This window comes from Gobius niger, assembly GCF_951799975.1.
Source record: "Gobius niger genome assembly, chromosome: 2".
Taxonomy (NCBI): domain Eukaryota; kingdom Metazoa; phylum Chordata; class Actinopteri; order Gobiiformes; family Gobiidae; genus Gobius; species Gobius niger.
The window spans coordinates 18,178,743-18,203,272 of record NC_136853.1 but is presented as its reverse complement, the minus strand read 5'-3'; the positions used below and the strand labels follow the sequence as shown (position 1 = coordinate 18,203,272).

The 24,530-nt window shown below is 40.7% G+C and overlaps 1 protein-coding gene across 1 annotated transcript in view; it reads right to left on the bottom strand.

The window, feature by feature from the left end:
• Nucleotides 1–24,530, bottom strand: part of pdlim5b (PDZ and LIM domain 5b) — a 39,179-nt gene that overhangs the window by 647 nt on the left and 14,002 nt on the right. The window contains exons 2-10 of the mRNA XM_079581139.1: nucleotides 16,927–17,078; nucleotides 10,704–10,737; nucleotides 9,077–9,426; nucleotides 6,518–6,672; nucleotides 6,154–6,181; nucleotides 4,669–4,814; nucleotides 513–693; nucleotides 253–430; nucleotides 56–176 (exon numbers count right to left, since the gene is read on the bottom strand). Of these exons, the coding sequence (XP_079437265.1) occupies nucleotides 56–176; nucleotides 253–430; nucleotides 513–693; nucleotides 4,669–4,814; nucleotides 6,154–6,181; nucleotides 6,518–6,672; nucleotides 9,077–9,426; nucleotides 10,704–10,737; nucleotides 16,927–17,078 (1,345 nt within the window). The remainder of the gene's footprint in view (nucleotides 1–55; nucleotides 177–252; nucleotides 431–512; nucleotides 694–4,668; nucleotides 4,815–6,153; nucleotides 6,182–6,517; nucleotides 6,673–9,076; nucleotides 9,427–10,703; nucleotides 10,738–16,926; nucleotides 17,079–24,530) is intronic.

The window sequence follows — 24,530 nt, the reverse complement described above, 5'->3', positions numbered from 1 at the left end:
GTTAAAAAGAAATCTGCAACAATTAAGTAATGAGTCAGGATAATCCGTTTCTGACCTTGTTCACAGTAGGGCTGTCCATCTTCCATGTGAAAAGTGTTCCCTCCGATCGGCTGATGACAGGAAGTGCAGACAAAACAAGACATATGCCAAGTCTGTTTCAATGCATTTACAGCTTTCTACAACACAGAAAGAAAGAAATTAATAATCAACTTTTAAGGAGACATTTTGAAATACTTTTTTACCCCCACTCACCCCAAGGATCTTCTGTTGGCAGCTGAAGCAGGTGGGAGCAAACATGTCCTCATAGCAGCGAGTACAATACAAGTTGCCCTTCTCCTCCACAAAGCCCTCTGCCAGGGAGGAGTGGCAATAATCGCAGTTGAATTCTTCAGGGTGCCATGACATGCCCAGTGCCACAAGGAAAGGCCCTCTTGGGGAACAGAGACAGAGAGGGTGGTACATGTTGAATAAGCGGGTCCAGAAGTAGCTGGAGAGGTTTCATTATGTACTACCTGATGACATTGTTGCATTTCTTGCACACAGGAGTTCTGGTGCCGGCTGGCATGCGCTCGGCCCGCTGGACCAGAGAGTCCAAGTCCTGTGGGTGAGGCTGCGGGGCGGGGCGGTCTGGACCTCTGGCCGCTGGTCCACTCACTTTGCCCAAAGAAGGAGAGGGGCCACTCTTTGGGAAACCTAAGCCAAAAAAATTGACATCAGTTCTTTCTCTACATTCAGGATTATTCAGGTTATTGCCCAAAAATGAGGAGGACAGTTGGATAACTTTCGCAATTTTGCTTTAAAGCTAAAAAAGTGGCACCAAACATGCTCCTAATACTCCACCAACCAAAGAAAGGCAGTGGGTTGAAACAAGGTACTACTGGTGATGTCCCGTTCCCAGTAAAGTTGCGAGTCAGGCATGGAGAAGGAGAGCTTGCTTAGAGTAAAGTCATATATATGTTTTGAGGTATTTTCCCCCAACAAAACACCCATAAAGAAATTAATTTGATTTGTTGGGGGTGAAATGTTTGGCAGTATGGGTTTAAACAAAAGACCACACCACAACACCCTCAGTCCTGTGACTTAGTATCCAAGCCTCGCGCAGTGAAAACATCTGGACAAGACGAAGCGCCCTGCCCATAGAGTAGAGATCAATTTTTTCCCCCATTCAGAAAAAAACAACACGTTCCCAGAGTCAGAGGACACACCTGGAAAAATAGTCCCCCCCTCCTCCTTTATCCTCACACAGAGGAAGATGAACAGTTTTCATTTCTTTTTCACAGACCAAAGACGCGCGGTGGAGAGAGGTCAGTAGAGGCTGCCCCAGAGGAAATGCCTGGGGGGGGTGGGGGTAAGAAGGGGGTCCGGGACAGAGACGGTATTGAGGGAGAGCCCCATTATCAAAGACTACCGGGGTCAAAGGATAAGTGCTCCTTAAATGTACTTGTAGCTGTGTGCAAAGCAGACTGAATGCACAGAGGTGGCACGAGGCGGGACATGAGAGGACAAGTGATGCTTTGCTCTCTTAAAAGTGACACATTTCTAATGACAATATAAACCCTAATCATGCGAACATTAATATGGCTGTGGATTTAGGCATTATAATACAAGTCTTGTTTTGCCAACAGTAGGGGATAACAATTTCTCCTACAATGACCAAGAGCATAGAGTCACTAAGTTACTACCTCAGAAAATATTTCACCTAATCAAAGCCCCACCAGTACACATGGCAATGCTTTTGAAAAGATGATTTATTTAGATGGATAACATCAGTTGCAAGTTCATCAGTTGCATAATTATAATTTTATTTCAGTGAAGCAGCAATTTTAAAGAAGAAATGTTGGGCAAAAAAGTTATTTTTATTTGAATTTTTAAGCTGCTGACAGGAAGTGATATAGAAGAAGCACTGGAATGGCCCATATATGGTCATGTTTGAAAACAGTTTAGGGGGAAAACAATCTGAGAAAAATCTCAACTTTTTCCAATTATTCAAAAACTACTTAAACACATGCTGAATTATGAATATAGTTTTCTACTAAAGACAGAAAGACAGAGAGGAGCAAAGTGGTTCAACAGCCCATAAATACATAACTATCGCAGAATGCTAACATGATGCTACATGCTCGCATCGTGCTAAGGCTAACGCTAGCTGCTTCTACTGAACAATCTGCTATGAATAAACATCCATATGGACCCGATTTAGACTTGACTTTATTTGTATGTGATAAATACATTTATATTTCACCAGAAAATAGCTAAATAGCCAAAAGATTCTGTTTTTTTGTCCACGACCCTTCTATGACGCAATGCCGTCTGTATCTATAGCAGTTTGATTCTCATTTCCCATTGACTTAACATGGTCGGCACGGCAACAGTTTAAAATTGTTTACCTTCTTCTATGTCACTTCCTGTCCGTGTCTAATAAGGAAGAGAAACTATAAACAAAACAAAAATGGCCCAACTAAAGAAAACTGGATACAATGTTTAACTATGTTATTTGTGTCTAATGTGTCATATGCACTTTAAATCAAGATCAAATCTGGATATTACTGGGTCTGAAAATTCATAAAGTCATAAATTGGACAAAATGATGTTTGAACTGCATACATCAGGCCAACTTAAATTCTAATTCTCCAATTAAAATAAATGAAGTTTAAAATGGCAGAGCTCACCAACTCAGTGGAATGCCAACCTTTGCATTTGGAAACTTGCAATGTGGACAAATAAAGGCTAAAACAAGGCAGAGGTGAGGGGGGAATTTCAGGGCCCATGGCTACAAAGTTTACAAACCCATCTTGGTGGGCCTTACCACAAGTTTTCAAAATGACTTAAAAAAAGGAACAGGCTTTGTGTTGCCCCCCCTCCCTGCAATGGACTTTAGGTGTCAGCACTTCCCCAAGGTTACGATTTGTTCTGAAGGTAAACTTAAAACTCAGGATGATTCATTGCCTGTTTTTATTCTCCTGGGCTGTAAAATCATTTTAGCAGAGCTCGTGTCTTTTCAATGTCAAACGTAACAATGATAAATGGAGGAAAATCAAATGTGGCTGTATCACACAGAGCAAAGTATTGAAGCTGATTCATCAGATCACAGGAGGGAGCAGAGGAAATGCGGAAGAAATGCTTTGATGGTGGGAAAAATACCTTCAATACTTGACACGTATCGTGACAATATGAAAATCGGCTGAATGGGAACTGCTTTCTAAAAAAAAGTCCCTATTTCAAATATTTTGATTGGGTGTCACATGACTAATCTCTGTGAAAGCTGCCTCAGTGCGGTGAAAGATGACAAACAGTCGGAGGGGCAAATTTCTCTAAACGGATCTGTTGGCAGAAGGCGAGATTGCGAGCGCAGCCACATTAAGTAGGACAGCAGATGAAATGGACTTTTGTTACTCTGTCAGTGCTGTCGAGCTGCGTGAGGAAGATAAGCAGCAAAAAGTCACGCTGCAAAAGGCATTCAAACTCAATCACAGCAGGACGTCACATTTTCTGTCTGTCTGAATTTGGCAAAGCGGAATGCAAAGAAAAGGCGTCCTATGACCAAATATTATCAGAGGGAATAAAGGCCCAGTTTATCTTTCTCCAAGTAACTGTCATTAATGTAGCTTTGGGTACAGACATATTTATTATAGTCCAAATGAAGCTTCACTTTACATGGGTTTATGGAGCACTTATATTTACCCAATTAAGCTTTGGACCCAAAAAAATAAATAAAAAATAAAAAAGGATCATTCCTGCATCAGGTTTCAGGACCGAAATGTTGATTTTGTCAACCTGCCCACACCTGGCTGTAGTACCTGATGTGCAACGGTTTTCTTCTAATTTTGGGGCACAATATCTATGAAATTGCAAAGTACTAATGCTAATGCCTAATGTGGTAAGAGTGTTCATTTTACTGTTCACTTTTTACTTACAAGTACTGAGATTCTTTACTCAGGCAAAGATACATGAGTAAATAATAAAAAAGAATCTTACATAAAATTTCTACTTTAGTAAAAAAAATAAATCAAAATATCAGAAAAAGAGGTGATTTTACAACAATATAATGAGAAAAAAAAAGTTTTTGTTATAAAATATATTCAAGTACAATAAAGTACCCAAAATGTATCATTTTAATTGCTTTCGATTTCTGCTTTTTAGTGTGTATTTCATCCTAAGACACTTTTTTGGTCATAGTCTTTAACACTTGTGTAACTGTTTCCACAAACTTTAGTAGCGATAATAATCTAAAAACAGAGGTAAACGGGTCTACTGTGAACACTTCACAATCACCACACATTTTGAGAAATGTGTTTTGTAGATCTCTGACGGTCCACAAATACACACAAACATACTGCTTCTATTCAAGAACAAACGGCACGCCTGTCATTAGTAATAATGACCGCCTAACCAATAGCTTTATTGTAAATATTTGCTCCGGGGTCCCATGGCAGGAACTGCCTTACTTACAGAGCACCTTTCACACATATAAAGCCCCTAATTCTCAATTTCACAACCCATTAGAGTAAGAAGATCTTGGAAATAGCCATAATCTAAGCTCATTAACTAAATACCTTCAGTGTTCATAGCCCTCATAATATTAAACACTTAAGCCTTAGATAATTAACGAATGGGAGTAGTAAGTGAAAGGGTGCCCTCTGCTGGACACATAAAGTAATAGGTTAATACCTGGTTGAGAGGCGGTGAGGGATCCTGGGCTCTTGAAAGTGGGAACAGAAGCGACATTTCCATTCCTGGGTGTAGTTGTGGATTTAGAGAAGGGTCTTGCAGCAGGTGATGTGTGGACGGCAGAAGAAACTTTGTCGGATGATTCCCTAGTAGTACACAAATTACATCTTAGCAGAAATGTAAATGAATCCCAAGAAAAATACTATATAGTAAATACTTACTCTCATTCATAAAACATGTACATTGCAGAAAGTGAAGACAAATTATAACCGGCAAGATCAATTGTACAGAAGTGATGTATGTAAACAGCAATCACTTATCTCGTCTTGCATTGTACTTTATACTCTCTGTTAGCTCCTTATCCGTTTTATCTTCCCCATTAATGTAACTGCAGCTGATCAGTGTTTTGCAAAGACACTGCTCTGACATTTAGCTCTTGCCCCACGGTAAAACATATGTTCATAAATGACATTGACATTTACTTGCTAATAGAAGCCATAAGGTAAGCAAAATAATCTTAACATGGAAATGAAAAGGACAGAGAAAAGGTTAAGAATGAAAATAAAAGCTTTATTGTGCAGACACAAGTAAACAAGAAAATAGGGTTAACAATAGCAAAGATTAAATACAAGTTAAAGACAGACAGACAGACAGACAGACAGACAGACAGACAGACAGACAGACAGACAGACAGACAGACAGACAGACAGACAGACAGACAGACAGACAGACAGACAGACAGACAGACAGACAGACAGACAGACAGACAGACAGACAGACAGACAGACAGATTTATTGTACACTGAGCACTCGGGCTGAGACGCCATGATGCCAGTCTCTCAGCTTGTTGTATTTGTGGCCTATTATTTCTGGGTCCAGGTCACTTGCTCTAAGACAGAATAAGATGAAAGACAAAGACAAAAGAGAAGGAATAAGTAGAAAGTACAAGAAGTGAATATAGAAAAGGTTTCAGAAGCACCATCCATCCATCCATCCATCCATCCATCCATCCATCCATCCATCCATTTTCTTCCACTTTTCCGTTTCCGGGTCGTGGGGGCAGCTGTTGGAGCTGCCCAAATCACATTGCACCATTATGGCCAAAACTGATGTATACGTAAATGTCAAAGCACTCTTTAAGTATAGTTTGCATGCACCATGTGACAAAGAGTCAGGAAAGACTGAGCCAGAAGGAATGAGAACTGAAAAACTCTATGAATAGTTGAACATCGGGTACAGAAACCACACTATGTTCACTAAAGGGCAGCCGATGTTTAGTGCGTGTCTCCGTTTTCCCCTCACTGTGCGGTTGCTTCCAATTAAGTCTTAAATGAGGCATAACGTGACCGGACCACGGTTTAACTAATGAAATACAGTCGTGCACACTAGAGGGCTTTGTGAGCAATACCGCAATATCACCGCAATAAACGTCAGATCTGTTGGAAATGCAGGCAACATATAGAATCCTGAAATGCAAAAACTTACTTCTTTCCACCGTTTTCAGCAGCTTGCTCTGAAGTGAAGGGGGAAAAAAAGACATCAAATCAATTTAACAGTCTGTATGAATGTATAAAACCAAAATAAAACTAGTAACTTCCTTCCAAACTAATGATTAACACAAGTGAAATGGCAAAATTTCCACAGCCTTTGACCAAAACCAAACAGAGGGAAGCCACATCCCCTCACACTTCATCCTAATAAGTCACTCACTATAAATGTCATAATTACTGGTGAAATAGACTGCAACCCCAAACCACAGGGAAACTCCGACTTAGGCTGTACAATATCCCCTACTTATAACCTTGTAACTCTCCTTTTCTGTTGCAGGAGCATTCAAATCAATACAAACCATTCTCAGTGCCGGTCATCTGGGCCAGCATCTTGAAGGTGCGGGACTGGCTGGTGCCGGTGCGGGAGTTCCAGTCCTCGGTGTCCTCCGTCAGACGCATCTTACTGACATCGCTGAGGGGAGAGGCGTGGTTCGACTCGGGCTCTGGTGCCTTCCTGGATAAAGGAAATATATATGGGTAATTATAATGCGTCCAGAAAGAGTTCATAAATCCAAGTTCGTCTTTATACCACGAGGCTAAAGCACATTTACCTCCTCGGTTTATTTGGAAGAGTGCATAGAAAGACAGTTAGGTGTTATTTTTAATCTTATGGTTATTAAACATTAAAGTTAGAGTGGGTTAAGGAATGAAGGCAGTGATTAAAAAATACCGCATAGAATTATTTATGCAGAATCCAGTTTGGTCAAAATGTGCCCACAAAAAGCCACAAAAAAAAACCAGGAGTGCAACAAAAAAGTGGCAAGAATGTGATAAAAAAGCGATTAAAGGGCAGAAAAAAAGTGACAAAGACTAAACAAGAAAGTGGCATTAATTTGACAAAGACGCAATGAAAAAACTAGAAGAAAACAAGGATGAAAATGCAGCAAAAAAAGTTTCAAAAAGTGACAACAAAAAGCCACAAAAAAATGGAAAAGGAACACGAGCAACAAAAAAAGATGAAAAGTGGCAAAAATGGGATGAAAAAGAATGTGAAAAACGGCAACAACGCATGGAAAAAGATCTGTTTGGATCAGTTTTGTAAGTCTTAGCTTTCAAATGAGGCGCTACATTGGCCTAGTTAAAGGAGCTATCCTTGATTTTTTAAAATTCTCTGTATTAGAATAAAATTAGTTTTATTTTATACTTTAGTATATGGTAAAATTTGGGTAAAGCTGAACTAGAGAAAATGTGTTTGGTTTAAGGTGGGGGTTAAGATGTTCAGTGACCACATTCTGCCACAAGATGGTGCTAGTGATTGTTAAACCAAGCACCTGTATTGATGTGAAAAACCTCAAGAGAGAGACTGCAGGACTTGGCCTTACAGATCATGAAGTGGACACTTGCTGTCCCAACAACTACCACTACACCATCACCCTGGTAACCACTACTTCAACAGTACAATATCGTACAGTTTACTAAAAGGCCAAGGGCTGACCTAGGTTTACACATGCTGGCATATGAATGACTCTGAGATGGCTGATTTTCAATATTTTGTTGTTGGTCGGTGCTTGAAACAAGGCATGTGTGAGGGGAGGATCATTTCTGAGAGGGTCCAGGCATGCTCTTGGTAATCATAAACCAGCGAGAGATGGGAAAGCTATAATCACATTCCCCGTGGTTAGAAAAGCCACTGCACCACACACAGAATATTATCATTCTGAGCACTAACTTGGTTTGCATCTCTTCTTCCTCCTGTGGGCAAAACAGTGTAAAGGGGGAAAGACATAGGCCAAAATAAACATGAACAGTGCCAGGGAAAGAGTAAAGTTTTGCTGGAGAAAAGTAGGAGGTAAATGTTTGGGATGTGCCAAGACACATGCATGCAAGTCAGCAATAAACACTACAGTTGGGCAGCTCATGCTTAAAACTAAGTGTTACTAAGTGTTGAAAATGTATTCTGGGCAGTGTTGATTAACTAATAGATCAGAGTTTTTGTTTTTCTGACACAAATCCCAATGAACAATTTGAATTGGATCTCTTTTTTTTAATCATGGCATAAAGATTTAAATTCAGTGTTAAAATTAATTGTCTCCTGACTGTATGAATGAATGTAAAGTAGTAAAGACATGACAATACAGTAGCCTTCCTGTGTTCAAGCTGTCCGTTCTGAGCGCCAGCGAAGTATCAAAGGAGAACATGGCAGCTGGCGCATAATGAAACAGGCCACAGAGCCTTGTGGTCTAGACTTCCACAGATGCACAAGGGCTGAAGTGTCATTTTATGTTTCCAAGTCTTTGTTCTCTTTCCAATGTCAACGCAGAGTCACCACAGCTAATACTTCATTTTCGCCTTTGCAGTTAAGCAATTATCTGAGCGATAATTCAGTTTATTGTGTTCTTTATGTCAGAGGCTGTCGAGGCTGCATCAAGACAAAAAGTATGTGGATTGGAATTCCTCACATTTCTGCCTAAACTGGTCATAAAATGTGGTCTGATCTTTATTAAAATGACAAAAATGAGTAAACAGTGTCTGCTTGAACTAATACCACCCAAACAATTACATGTTTTCATATTTTTATTGGCCATAATATGTGAACATTCACAGGACAGGGTGCAATAAGTGAGTACACCCTTGGATTTAATAACTGGTTGCCCCTCCTTTGGCAGCAATAACTTCATACAGACATTTCCTGTAGTTGCAGATTAAAGGGGTGAATCTTGGACCATTTACAAACAGTGGCGGTCCAGCGAGATTCCTTTTTTTTTTTTTTTTTTTTTTTTTCTATTCTTGTGATTTTAATAAAGATCAGACCACATTTTTCCTCCCACTGCACTGTAAAGCAGCATCTCTCAAGCAAAATACAGGATCACTGTTAAAATCTAAATAATTTAATGTAGGCTAATACTGACGCCACATACCCATTGTAGTGATCCGAAGGACCCTGGCTCTCCAGCAGGCCTCTCCTCTGCCCCACGACCACCTCACAGGCGTTGGTGTTGGAGTAGAGGTTTATCGGGGAGTTATACACAGAGGGCTGCGGGACACTTGAGTGGGCTGAAGAGGCCGGGGTGAACGCGGATGATTCGGACGGGATGGAGGCGACTTTGAGGGGAGTGGTGGTGACCGGTCCGCTGTTGCCTCCGAAGGGCCGGGCCGTCTTGTTGCATGCAGGACTGGGCTGGGCCGGAGCCTTGGTGGCGATGGATGCGGTGGGGCTTGGAGCAGCGTGGGTGATGGGAACGGGCTTAATGATTTCCTGAGGCTCCACCTGGGTGAAGGTGAGAACACGCGGCAAATCCAACATCAAATCATGCTCAGAGAGAGTTCAGAAAGTTTTCAAACCTGTTTTAAGTATTTGTTTTGATATATCTGTTTTGATGTTTTGATTTTCAGACACTAAAATACTGTGTACAACATCTGTAGTTTCATTGCTCATAGTGCTCATCATCATGTGCTGTTTTTGAGCAATGAAAAGCAATACAAGTTTAGGTCTTTGTGGTAAAGTCCATAAATTGCTTAGGATACAGAAAGGTAAGGTATCTACATGAGTCAGAGAGTAGGTTTTATTCAGTGTCAGATATAAAAACGACAACACTGAAATGAACAGAAGGATATGAGTACGTCCTGAACTCTCAGGACACACAGAAAGCTTGCACATTATACCAGGGGTGTCCAAACTTGTTTCACTGAGGGCCAATTACAGAAAAATAGACAAACAACTGGGCCACACTCAGTAAAGGTCAGATATATAACTTCACCTCTATTGTATTTAAGTTAGCAAATTCAATAAAATGATAACTATGGTTTTTAATTGAATATGCTTAAAGTAAGAAAAACAGCCTTCATCACAGCTTTCTATAATTAGATTTTAATTTATTTGATATATATTCAATTATATACAATCAGGGGCCGATCCGATACATATTGCGATATAGTAAGTAATAATGCTATGTTTACCTTAAAATGTGTAAAAAGTCATGCGTTTAAGTTATAAACCAAATGCCATTTCACATTTACTGAAGTGTTAATATTGAAAAGTGCATTAACACAAAAAGAAACAAAGTGCTGTGTAACTGTAGCTGGAAAACTAAGGAGTGTGTGATAAAAATGCCTCCAAACACAAGTATAAAAAGTATTCAAGATTACAGATTTTTTATTTGTCAATCCATGTGAATGGTAGATTCCGCAGTCTCCTCCCTGAAGGCATAACCTTGAAGTGACTATGTGATGGGTGCGAAGAGTCCCTGGCGATTTTGATGGCTTTGCGATACTTGATAAAGTACTTGGTACTTGGTATTGTAGCATAAAGTATTGCGATCCATGTCCGATCCGATGTTTTGTCCCAGCCCTAATATACCGTATATATATAATTTGCAGCGGGCCAATTAAAAGTGGGCCACAGGCCGCACTTGGGCCACAGGCCGTAGTTTGGACACCCCTGCATTATACATTGATAAGTAGTTGACCCACTTATTCTTGCCATGCTCATTCATCATGACATAATCCCACTATAATCAAAGTTTAGTAAATCAACAGTCGTCTTACCTTAGGCAATCCATTATTGGTCGCACTGGAGGGTCTGTGGAGTCAAAAGAAACACATATTACAACATAGCATTAGTTCTGTCAAAAAGACTTGATTCCCAACTCTGATTCCAATTTAAGGTCCCTTAAGATTCACAGTGGATCCCAGAGCAGGTGTAAGTAAGGGGTGGCATTCTTGTGTTTTAAATTGATTATGTTCTCATAAAATAGCCATCACTCTTATTACTCTGACATGTGATTGTGTACTTTTAAAACCATTTTCCACCATTAAAATGTTTCAAGGACTCTCATTTCAGGGTTGTTGTTCCTTAAAATACTACTAATGCACCTTGAAGGGAGGCTGCAGCCCTTGTTAACAGTGGATATTTTTGGGTCCAGCGCTGTCAGACAATAAGTCCCATATTACTCATTAAAACAAATCACCAACCCTGCGCTCGGGAAAAAAAAAAGCATGGCTGTTCCGGTCAGCAGCCTCCGGTATGTCCTTCCTCCCTTTGCCAAATTAGACTAACAGTCAACAAGCTCTCACACATTTCCTTTTGGACAACAGACACTTGGCACCAGCTCAGAGGCCCGCCCTCATCAGCACCAGACCGGGCTAATCCCTAATGGAATAAACAGCAATACATTACTCTGACCACTGACAATACGCAGGATTTTCCGAAAAGAGCTGGAAACACTGCGCAGAGATTGCACACATACTGGTCTAAAGAATATGCTACTTTCCATTTTCGAGGAGTACAATATTCGCAGAGCAGAGAGGGGGAAGCAGCGTGAAAACCACACTCAAGCTCATTGTCAGGGTGGTCCAAAGAACATCTGCTCATCGGGTCTGGATTCGACCGTCCTGCTTTCTGCCTAGTAGCTTCTGTTGGGTCAAGTACAGAATATTCCATTTTGCAGATGAGAAGAAACAACATCCAAACAACCAGCTAGAGTGGATGATTAAACAAAACTTAACTATGAAGGACTTAACTATGAAGATTAGCTAACTAAAAGCCAAAGTGTACATGAATACTATACTTTCTGCAGAAAACCCCACAAAGAAGTGAGGAAAATTATCATTGTTTGTTTAAAAGCCCAGAGATATTAGTCTGGCATATGGTACAGATTTCTAATATTGACACCTTTTGAAAAAATAAATCTACAGGATACAAGCGTTTTGCAAGCAATGACAAGTTACTCAAAATAATTTGTCTCCCCGGGTCTGATGCCGTTGATGAATTGTGTTTGTGTGATGAATGTTGAAACACAGAGGGAAGTCAGGCATCTGCGAGATTAGCCCCAGCTAAATATGAGAGACAGCTTGGAATGAGAAAAACAAGGAAATAAAAACAAATGGCAAGTAGGATGTGAGCCAGCAGTTTTCAGTAGTTATAAGCGGTCCAACAGTGGTAAATCTCACAGCTTGTCAACGCTCCAAAACTGCCTTATTTGAACAGGAAAAATAGTCCAGTATGTCTAAATGCTGCAGACAGAAATAAATTCTCAAGACAGTGACAGAATGAAGATTAAGCTGGCGTTATGTCAGCTATTTTAGGAAGCGTAACAGCGTGTGAGAGCTGGCCGTTGCCTGGATACGAGCATTATTTGTGCTTGTCTGTGTTTGTCCACAGGGGCAGGGACCCAGAGCTCCTGTCCAGATCTCAGTCACATGGACACGCAATGTTCCCCTGAGAGGTTCACATGCATTGTTACACAGGAAAAAGTGACATAAATGTGACAAAAATGTGACAAAAAGTGACAAAAATAAGACAATAAAGCGTCAAAAAAGTGACCGAAAATTGACAAAACAGTGACAAAAAAAGCGAAAAATTAGACAAACAAGTGACAAAACTTTTACAAAAAGTGACAATAAAGCAACAAAAAAGTGACAGAAAAGTGACAAAAATTGAACAAAAAAAGTTACAAAACGCGACAGAAATGAGACAAAAATGAGACAAAAAAAATTGGCAAAAAGTGACAAAAAAGATGACAAACGCACAACAAAACGGGCCATAAAAAGTGATGATAAACCAACAAAAAAGCGGCAGAAATGTGATGACAGCGTGGCGACAATGTGTGGAAAAATCTTAGACCAGTTTTGTAGGTCTTAGCTTTCAAACGAGGCTTTACTCTGGCCGATAGGGTATAAGAAGCTTTAGATTTGGGTAAAGCTGAACTGGAGAAAATGTGCTTGGTTAAGGCGGGGGTTAAGAGGTTGAATACAAATGTGAATAAATGTACTGCCACAATATATTGATACGGTTTATATATCGTTTATTGAACGATAAGTCAATATAGTAATTATCATGACAGGTCGAAGCAAAGTTCAGTCATTGTCGGATGTACAGGGTGTTTTGTTTGTTTCAAGGGAATATCCACAGGTGAAAATGTGGGTTTGTTCACGCAGTGGTCAATGTCGTAATATGTGGCTGGTTTTCTCCTTGGCATCTTGGTTTTGGTGTCAGAGTGGAAACGTAGACCAAGCTCTCCCTTTGTGATGTTTATTTTAAGGCTTACGGGAATCCAATTTATTTATGTTCTTGACTTGAACATTATTAAGAAAGGTTTGTGGTAAAATTCCATTCATTTTTCTGTGACACAGGAAGCCAGCTTCTATAGACACATTTTCACCATCAGACATCGACATAATAATACAGGCATGAGTATATTGGGTACTTCCTGAACACAATGTGACTATAAGATCACACAATAAAACTTTGATCCTTTGAACTGGTCCACAGAGGTTAGCAGAGCTTTGGGAGGACGGAATAGATACATGTTTCTTCACATTGCACTAACTTTCCAAAGTACACAGTAATCTTTCCACCATATACTAAAGGCAGGTTAAAATGTGCATTAGTTTGCCGTCAGGATAATAAAAGAGCAGGTCAGTGGACGTATCTTGAGTAGGAAGAATTTTTCCCAGTGGTCTAATCCTGGTCTATTCCAACCACAGTTAGATAAGCCACAACTTTATGGATCATTTGAACGCATGTCCAGACGAAAAGTTAGGGTCCCTTTCCGTCTCCCTCTGACCACCACATCACATCTGGCCCGGCAGCACTTAGCATTCAGCGGGGGTAAGCTTGTCCTCCACTTCACCCCTTTGTAACCAAAGCTTTATAGGTGCTCACTGGCTATCACTAAGAACGACCACACACTGGCTTGAACTTGCGCTGGACCCTACAAAGTGACCCTCTTATTTAAACATCTGTCAAACACCCTGAACTTTTAACAACAGAGCAGGGGTTCGCGATCAAGTCTAAAAGGGCAAACTGAGGCTATATGAGTAAAAGCGTCTCCTATGGATTTACATACTGCACCGCGGCGTCAAAGATAAAAGCTCTTGTCAACGTATCGAGACGCGCTGTCATCTGTGTCGATGTGCATTACAGGGTTTTGAGAGCTATGTGGAGACCGCCTCGACCTTAGCAATGTTCATCACTGTGACTGTAACAGCAGCTTCAGTGACAATAAATAAACATCAATTAGCATACTTTCCTAAGACCACTTCCCTCCGCTACTCGAGTAACCAGACTGTTGGAAAACAGATTTCCTCGAGCAGGGAACATGGAGTACTTTTCCAGAATTGTAACCTTATGTCATAAGCACTTCGAGTAAAAATGGATTCAACTAACTCCGAAAGTAAAGATACAGCGGGTAATGGAGCTTGAGCTAATAGCGTGGTTTGGGGGTAAATGCTCTATCCATCGTTTAAACCAGTGTTTTCACCCTTTTTAACCGTTCAAGTAATGCCAGACCTAGATCAAGCCTAATCCAGGACTAAACCAGGGCTTAAAAAGGGTCTGATGTTGAAATATAATATAGATAATTGGACTAATTGGACTAAATTGGACTAAATTATCTGTAAGCTGGTTGTGAACCATGTCTGCACCTGGAGAAACATCACCAACTCTGTTAAAACGAATCCTTTACTGGATCATTTTGACTCCTTTAAAACTGTTCTTTAAATCTGTAGATATGTTTTGCAAATTATGAAGAATTATCGAGGCCAGGGGTCTCCAAGTAAATTTGACAGGGGGGCAAAATATATCGGAAGTGTATTGCCGGGGTCCATGAGCAAAAGCGCCAGTAAAATATGTTGTGATTGGGAAAATGTTATTGAGGAAACTTTTTTTCAATAAATGACTAATGAGCCTGGCAGGATACGGCTCACACTCATTTTGCACTTTACAAGCCTGTGCGGCGCTTAATTTGATCCCCCGTTTGGGTGAACGCATTCCCCCACCTTTCACTTTTTCAGGGTAAAGGATTCGGGAAATATTTAGGAGGATCCGGCAAAGATTTGATCTGATATAATGGTGTTTAACGGCCTGTTCCCAGAATCCATCACTTCAGACCAAAAGTGTTCCTGAAACTACTAATTTACAAATGAAGCACTGAGCCTGTGTCACAAGTTTCTGCAACACTGTGCTCATTATTCTTTCACTCCACACACACTAGTTCAGCCACAGCCGCCCTGGGGCAGACTGACCATTTACTATGTGGCTATAATGTGTTGTTTATATCCTGATCTCTTATTATGTCAGTGCCCTCTGGTGGACATGTGTGGAATTCTTTCCTTTCTTTATTTTATGCGGCTCCCTAGTGGCTGGAGTGAGCTTTCCGGTAATTTCTTTAAAAAATCATAAATCCACACAGGAATGGGCTTTTTTTGACATATATGCTCAGGAATTTATGTCGTGAGCCGGATTGAATCATCTTGCGGAAGTGGCCCGCGGGCCGCCTGTTGGCTTACGAGTTGCTGCCCCTATCCCATGGGGCTATGGAAGGAAACTAGCCTTGAGCTAAATCCAAGTGTATTTACAGCTCCTGCTTTTCAATACATGCTGTCCCATTCAAATAAATGAATAAATACAATTCAAATTACACATACCTTGCTTTTATTCATTGTGAGTGTTCATGGCCCTAAACAAATGCAAAAAAGTTGTTGTTTGTTTGTTTTGTTTGCCAGGAGGTGGCCAATGTTGAGAATGCTTTAAAACAAGCAGCAGTCAAATACACTTGAACCTGGTTTATTAATAATTATTTAAGCAGATTAAATCTTTGTTGCTTTTCACTTAGGTATATTGTTTTCAATTACAAAATACATGAATTAAGTGCCTCAAACCTCTGAAATTTCAATGTATAAACAAGAGAAGGTGTCGTCGCTTACATGACTCCTTGCTCTGTTGGTGGTGAAAAAGGAAAGGTGTTAAGTAAATAAAACCTTGGATCTACCACAGAAACAACACAATTACCCTTATTATGCTGATTCTTACCCCTTATAAACCCAGTGGGGCACGTACTTTAACAAGCACACAGAGAAGACACAGCAGACCTGTCGCTAAAGCAGTTGTTCATTCAGGCCTATATATTCTGAGCAACACAAAACCCAATGTTCACTCACAGCTGCAGCATTTTCTTGTGTAAATGACCAAGAATAATATCGGTAAAGGTCACAATGTAGCTGAAGCCAAAACTCTTATTGCAGATTAAGAGAGTAAAAACATTCGCAAATATATTCACCTCTTCATCCCTCATCTCAAAAATCATCTCAAAAAGAAATGAAAGGCACATGACGGGAAAACACACATCTTCCAAAAAAGCAAACAAACCTAAATGAACCATGCAACAGGCAGCTTTTTGTTTATACCCTTTCCTTGTCATTGACAGTCTGGGTGTGAGTTGTGCATGTTTGGTGTTTCATTGCACACTCCAGATGATATACAGCTGTGGGACGGGGTTTATTATGGGACAATTTTCCCACGATTAGAGCCCCGGAGGCCGCTTTACCCTTTGATGTGGTGACGGAATGACAGAGCGACTAGCAGCATTTCTGTCAACACGTTTCACACCAACAAAACAGCACCTCCGTTTGTTTCCACTGACACTCGTTTACCGCTTGGCATTTGAGCGGAATATTGCATTACAAAACAAAGATGATCCCGACATGAAATTGAATAATCTAGTGCAGCTGACTCAGTGAAACAGCACGGAGATTGAATGATGAACATGTGATTATGTGGAGAGGGATGTTGCTCTGAGAGGTGAGAGTGAACTTCTCTGTGGTTTTAACAGTTTCCAATCCTGAGGTTAAGACACACCCAGTCGTTGAAACAGATCTCGTATACTTCCCTTTTGTTTTTAGCTTGTGGAATCAAAGTTTGGTTCACTAAATGATTAGTTGAAGTCAAGTGGCCTTAATGATGCATTGGGAAGTGTATTACAAGTGTTACCTCTGGAGGCTGAGGCTGAGCTGGTCTGTGCAGGCTTTAATCTTGTTCTGAGCCTCCAGGTGGTTCATGCCCTCGGTGGAAATGCCGTTTATTGACACGATGAGGTCTCCAACACACATCTTTGCTTTGGCTGCCTTCCCTCCGTCGGTCATCTGCCCACAGAAGAATAACAACTTCAACAAACATTTATGATACGGTTCGTCATGTGGTTTCACCTTTCACTGAAACGCCTATGTTTGCGCTTTGCTTTTCACTTCCTGACCTGCATAACCGCATTCAATCCAAGTGTCTAGGGTTAATCATAAGAAAACTAAGAAAATGTTCATAACCAGGACTCAAAAGACTAACTACAGGTTTTATTAAATGAAGTGTATTAAAGCTACAGCTCTCTCAGATGATGAGCTCAATAAATATTTGCTGATATCCATTTGTTTTGTTTTGTTGTTTTTCCTCCTTGGTGCACAAACCCAGATTATAGTGCTGGTTCCTAAACATTTGTAAATATGTTTGTGCTGTAGTTTTGTATCTTGACGTACCAGGCATGAAAACCTGGAATGGAAGCTTATTTATATAGCGCCTTTCACATGACACAAGACTTGCATTTTCACTCCACACACCAAAGTGGGAAGTTACGTATGTGCAGCTGGGGTAGACTGAAACCACGACTGTACACCATTCATGCACACACATCATTCATCCAGGCCTATTGTACATGTTTTTAGTGGTAGGGGGAGTTTAAACACAGCTCTACTATTAGTAAAACAATGACATGTTTTCATTTTGTTTTATTCAAGTTTTAAACAATGTCCACAGATACTGTGCATTAACACAACATCCTTAAATACTTCATTAGAACATGCTTTCACTTAAAGGAACAGGCCACAGTTTTTCCATACTGAGATGTTCTTACCCGAGTTTAGACGAATTGATTCGTACCTGTCTGGTCTCTGTGCGTGCGCTCAGTCACGGCACAAATGTTGTTAGAATTTAGCCTCTCCCAGCAAAGGTATGGCCCCAAAATGGGGTGAAGCTACGAAGCTCTTCCACGTTTTCCCTTTTTAAAAACAGTTATGTGAAACGTTACACGATCCAAGTATAGTAACACAAAATTAAACATGTTGATTTTATAAGCGGATAAAAAGGGGAACTACATTGTGAGGCATAATATCACCTGGAGTACATCAACAATATTACTGTGCGTCGAAGTACTCCAGGTGTTATTACGCCTCACAATATAGTTCCCCTTTTATCCGCTTTGAAAATCAACATTTTGTGTAACTAGACTTGGATCGTGTAACTACTCATGTAATCGTATATAAATAGGGAAAACGTAGCAGAGCTTGGTCGCTTCTAACCCCACCCCCGTTTGGCCTCATAGAGGAGAGGAGGAGAGGCTAAATGCTAAGCTCAGGTAAGAACATATCTCAGTGTAGAAAAAAAGTGGCCTGTTCCTTAAAAAATTAGCTCAGTTTTAGACATGATTTCCCTCATTTATCTCAATTTTAATCTTCTTTTCCCCTTCATTGTGTTTTTATACAATTTGATGAAAAAAACAAAATGCTTATATATTTTTGCTCATTGGAACAGATTGTAAAATATCATAAGTCCTGGCATGCAGTAGTAAATGTATTATTGCCTAACAGTTTTGTATGTGTCCATTATTCCCAGGAGCCATAACAGTACAGTATAACGTCATAGACTTCGACAGAGCGATGACTTTGACCTGCTGTGGCATGACTGATATCTGTAAACTTCTCTCAACACTCACCCTGGCTCCAAAACTGCAACGCTATGCTTCAGGACAGGACGGGGTGTACTCTGTCATACTTGTTGGTTAGATCAAATCTGAGTGCAGTGCAGAGTTTCCTAATCCACCAAAATCATAATTTTAAAGGTAAATGTGGATAACTGGCTCTCTCGGTTAATGTATAATATTCTATTTTCAAAGCATCACAATCCCCTAATAAATATTCCTCAATAGCAAAAAAGAAATAGGTAAAAATGTATGCAAACATGCTGACCAGATGTTAAGACCAGATGTTAAAAAATAGCACTTGTTATGCCTTAGTATAGTGAATAAGTCCTTGTTTTTACTTTAGTCCGATTTCAACCCTTTACAAAATGAGGCAGCAGTAGGCCCAATAAAACTGAACTGTAATTTACCGCTTAAGAGCATTTCTATTGTATCTCAATATAATTCAATTGCATATTATTGATTATCAGTAAGCCTTAAAATCCCTCGTCACAAAAAGCAACCGCACGCTGGTAAATAAACACTGCTCCATTGTGCGCCCAGAAAGAGAAAATTCCACAGAAAGTGCAGCTGAAGAATGAGGAAGTGACTGTAGTGAAAACAGCGTCACATTTGACCGGAGCCAGGCGTTCCTTGTGTCATTATCAAGTAAATCAGGAGCGGGAAGTTCCCAATGCTGATGTGTGCATACCAATGTCTAGGAAACGTATGGAGGGGGCAAAGGGTCCAGTTCAGACAGGACAGAGTGCATGCAGGCAAGTGTGTTCTCAGCACTCAGTGACTCGTACACACTCAGGTCTGATTCACACTTACACGCATTCATTCATGAGTCATTTACCGTGAACTGAGGCGGGGGATCAATAAAAAAGTAGCGGAGCGGCAGTAAATTCCCTTTTGTGATTGTACAAAGACGTTTTACAGAACGAGATACTCAGCTCAGCTTCAGTGATGAAAAATGCAACTTCTAAGATTGTTATGGAGAGAATACCAAGACTTTTCACATTTGGAAGAATCAAGCTGCCACAGTGCCCTGCAGTCAGACTGTCTTTCACGCACAGACTCCAGACAAATAGATGTTACAGTAAGAATCCCAGGCATGCACCACTGCAAACATAACTCTTCTTGAACAGTTGTGCCAAAGGGTGGACAGAAACCAACTGAAACTAAGTCTCTATGTGGATTCAACCACTCCGAAAGATGCAAAGAACTGGTCATTTTGTTTTGAACCTTTTGTGGTGCATAAAATGTGGTGAATTTCTCCATTGTGAGATCAATAAAGGCTTGTCTTATCTTATAAAAATGCTCAGTTTGTTAACCTCTAAACCCCCGCCTTAACCGAGCACATTTTGTCCAGTTGGGCTTTACCTGAATCTAGAAGCGTCTTGAAAAAAGTGTCAACAGGGTGACAAAAATTAGATGGAAAAAGGACGTGAAAAAGTGATGACAACACGGCACCAATACTAGGAAAAAGATCCGTTTGGAACAGTTTTGCAGGTCTTAGCTTTAAATGAGGCATTACCCTGGCCTATAGGCTGTAAACTTTTAGATTTGGGTGAAGCCAAACTGAGGTTAACCTCTTAATCCCCGCCTTAGCAGAGTGCAATTTCTCCTCTAGAGCATTATTGTGTAACACCTCATTTGAAAGCTAAGACCTTCAAAACTAATCTAAGCAGCTTCCTTGTTATAATCGTCATGTTATCGTCTTTATTGGCTGTGTTTTGACCACATTTTTGCTGCTTTTTTTACATGTTTTGGTCACATTTGTGTGGCTTAATCGCAGTTGCAATACACTAAAAACCGGAATGTAGCTAAAACTTTACAAAAAAGGAGTGAAAATGTGCTAAAACCTGACAAAACTCACTATTTTCACTATTTTCCACATTATTATCATTCTACCTTCACCATTATGTATCATTACTATTATAGACACCTAATTCATTTTCTACACGGTAAAATACGAAAAGAAACCTTAATGTGGTTCTCTTATGCGAGATGGAGAGGAGCTCAGTGGGCACATTAAGGAAACTGCAGTGAGGAGGAGACTCTGGTCACTCAGGAGTCACAGGAAGCCTCTTGTGGTGAGTGCTGAACACACTGACATGTCACAGCCCAGGCAGAAAGCCTTATATGGAAACACTTAAACAAGTTGCACTGTGCTGCTGAAAGCGTGTGGTCAAAGCAGGTTGACTCACAATGTGCATCTCATTAAAAATCTCACCGAGGCAAATATAGTTTAAAACGTCTATTAGAATCGGTGTGTTTTACATCATCATGTGCCAGCTCCTCACTTTTAATGTCTCAGAGCTTTTACTTTTAGAAGCTAAAGAGGATGGGAGAGGTTTTATTAGTGTAAGGCCCTATGACTGATCTTTTTTTTTTTCTTATAGTGGAACACAATTTCTTCTGTACATTGCAAACTCAGATGATTGTAGAACAACACGGTGCATCCAATTATAAAGCATTTGTATCAACTGCATGAACTTAAAGGCTAGCTTTCCAGCATTTCTGTGACGGTGATCCTGGAAAGTGACCCTACAAGTTGCGAAACATGCCTATGTTAAAGAGGGGGTATTATGCTTTTTTCAGCCACATAGCACCAGTCTATAGCACACTACAATGATGACGAAACCTTCTGTTGGTCTGTCAATGCAGTAAATTAGAATAACTGCCTTGTATAAAATTGCTCTTTCAAAATGGCGGTAGCGGATGACTTGAAATAGGCCTCTGTCTCTTTAAGAACCTCTGACCCTTTCCGACACGCCCCCTCCACACGCTGTCTGTGGCATCACAACAACACTGCGCTCGTTGTCTCAAGTATTGAAACTACGATCGGTGCATTTTAATTTTTATTGTTGGAAAGGAGCTACTGTTTATCACTTTGTGAACAATGGCCACACCGGATATTATTTGGAGACGAACCTTCCACACCGGACGCTTGGAAGGGGCTCTTGCCTGAAAAATAACTGCTGTTTGGAGGCTCTCTCTTTGCATCTGCCATGCCCTATGGATCTCTAACTATACCCCCATGGACGACACCAGGATCTGCAGGAGCCCATACGATTCAAAAGACGGACATTATCTCCGCAGGTGGACAATGGTTTTTCGAGGTTACCCGTTAGCTTGTTATAATCGACTACAGCTCATTGTTGATGAAAAGTCTGCAATAAACCATAAATGTGTAAAGCCAGGCTCATTGTGTGATCATCGTAAAGGCTGCTTCGAGTAGTTGCTGCTTTATTGACGTTATCTGTGCACAGTATGCTGCCTGTTTTCAATGAATGTTGTGAAGGTGAAGGTTGTTAGCCTGTCGCGGCTAATAGTGCCTTAGCTCCGGGAGAAAACCACTCGGCCACGACTCACTGTAGATGAAATGTGAGCAGTAAACTACGAAATCAACAAGCCAGGCTCCGTGTGTTATCACCATAAAGGCTGCTTCAAGCAGTTGCCTGTTTTAGTGACGTTTTCAATGCATAATATGCTGCTTGTATTAAGTGAATTTTCCCGTTAGCTTGTCGCGGCTAGCTTGTTAGCTCCGGGAGAAAGCCACACGGCTATGACCCATTGTAGATGAAATGTGAGCAATAAACTTCCAAATCAACAAGCCAGGCTCCGTGTGTGATCACTGTTAAACGGTTCTTTATGTGTGTGGTGGTTTTATTGACTTTATTTGTGCATATTTCTCGTTTTCACGTGATGACTCGAGGTTTAGCTTAGCATTAGCTTTCTCCGGAGGCTCTGTGCATCATCAAGGCCCAGCGCAGAACCAGACACTGAAATAAGTGTTCTTGTCACCGGTTTTAATCCTGGGTGTTTCGGTAACAGAAACACTGATGTGTCTTTGTAAAAGTCTGCTGTAACTCCGGTTCACAACACATGAAGCTAATCCTCCATGATGACTCTGTTTACATCTTAGGGCTAGACACTGCGGGGAGGGGGTTCTGCTGAGGAGCAGTGGTTGGTTACTCTGCTGGTGACGAAAGGTCGGAGGCGTATCCTGGAGGTCGAGGGCGTTTCCTGAAGGAATCAGGCGTTTTATCCCTAAAATGGCTGCCATCAGAGTTTCTACAGATTACTCGAAAATACGTGAATGTGCCCAGGCAACACTTCAGGCATGGTTTTAATGAGGGAATGACTTAATAACATGATGTAAAGCTTGAAAAAGTCATTTTTGCATAATACCCCCCCTTTAAAGAAGAACTGAGTAACTTGTACCTCTGAGGATAATACATGGGTTAATGGGATGATTGGGGGGTCTTTCATCTCCCCCTGGTGTCTCTGGGCAGAAAACCACACTTGCAACTTTCCCTGCACCGAGCCGGAGACCCCAATACACACTAATGGAATCACGAAGCAGAAGCTAACAGGCTAACAAACAAAGCTAACTGCGGGCAAGCTCCACTTTAGCAGTGTTTACAGCCAAGTTTCAGTCAGAAAAATGATCTCCATTGTGTAATTGGGTTGTGGCACAATATAAAATATCCTTTTGTCTTTTCTGTCAGCGTAGCATTTACTCTCACGGAAAATTAATGAAGAAAAAAAAAACGCAACATGCTACAAGTTCTGCTTTAATGTGTTAGGAAAGAATGAGTTTGGACCACAGCTGACAACTGAATTTATTATTACTCTTTCATTGTTTGTAATCATAAAATGAGGTATAGGGCCTTTAAGGAAGGAATTTAAAGATGGGTAACACACAAATGATTTGCATGATTTAGGCAGAAACAAAACTGCCCAAAATAGGCTGAATATAACATATAATTTAATCGTCAAATCCACTGGATGAAACACAATTCACTTTGCTCGTTGGAAAATAAAAATGGATGACTCCTAATACAGTCATCACTTGTGGCAGGTTCCATAGAGATTCCTGCAGAATTGTTTATGTCCTTGAGGTAATTTAGTAACACGCACTGCAGTTTATTCCGCCGAATCAAGCATGTAAAATGAGAAGAATAGGTGCTCACAGGGGGAATTCTCCTTTTCCTGAGACCAAACGTCCTAAATTAGTGCACTTGAGCCGAGGTGGACTTGCGGTTGTCATGGTTTGACCCAGGCTCTTCATCATCACTCAGTCTGCTGGAAAACACGAGATGCCACGCCGTTTTACTCCGTATAGTGCTTTGACGCGTCGCCACGGCAACGCACACAAAAACAACACAAAGGGGAACCATCGTGCCAATGAGCAGAGAATGCGCTCCGGTAGGATCAGGGACAACGGCTGTACGCCTGAATGAAAGGGCATTCGGTGGCTGTGCCTGACCCACTAAATGGTTTATTCAAATACAGTGCAGAGATACCAATGTACAACAAAATATCAGAACGAGAGAAAAACAGAGAGGAAGAGCGTGAGAAATAAACCTCTGAAAATAAAAGATTTACTTTACTATCTGATAAAGGCACTTAAAACAGTCCTCAGGAACTCATGCCCCTAGAGGCCATAAGCGGCAATGCAGGTGTCGTAGTATGTTGCATTTTTTTACGCATTAATTGTCCGTGAGAGTACGATAAATACGATAATAGAAAAGACAAAGGGACAGAGGGACATTGAACATCATATTACACAATGGAGATCATTTTTTCACTCAAACTTGGCTGTAAATACTGTTTAAGTGGTTCTAGCCCACAGTTAGCTTTGCCCGTTAGCCTGTTCTAGCTCCTTTGCTTCTTCTTCGTGATTCCATTAGTGTGTATTAGTGGCTCCGACCCGGGGGCAGTGAAGTTGCAATTATGGCTTTCTGGACAGAGACACCAGGGGGAGATGAAAGACCCCCCAATCATCCCATCAACACTTGTATTACCCCCAGAGGGACAACGGAAAGGATTTATTAAGGCAAAAAAGTTACTTTGTACT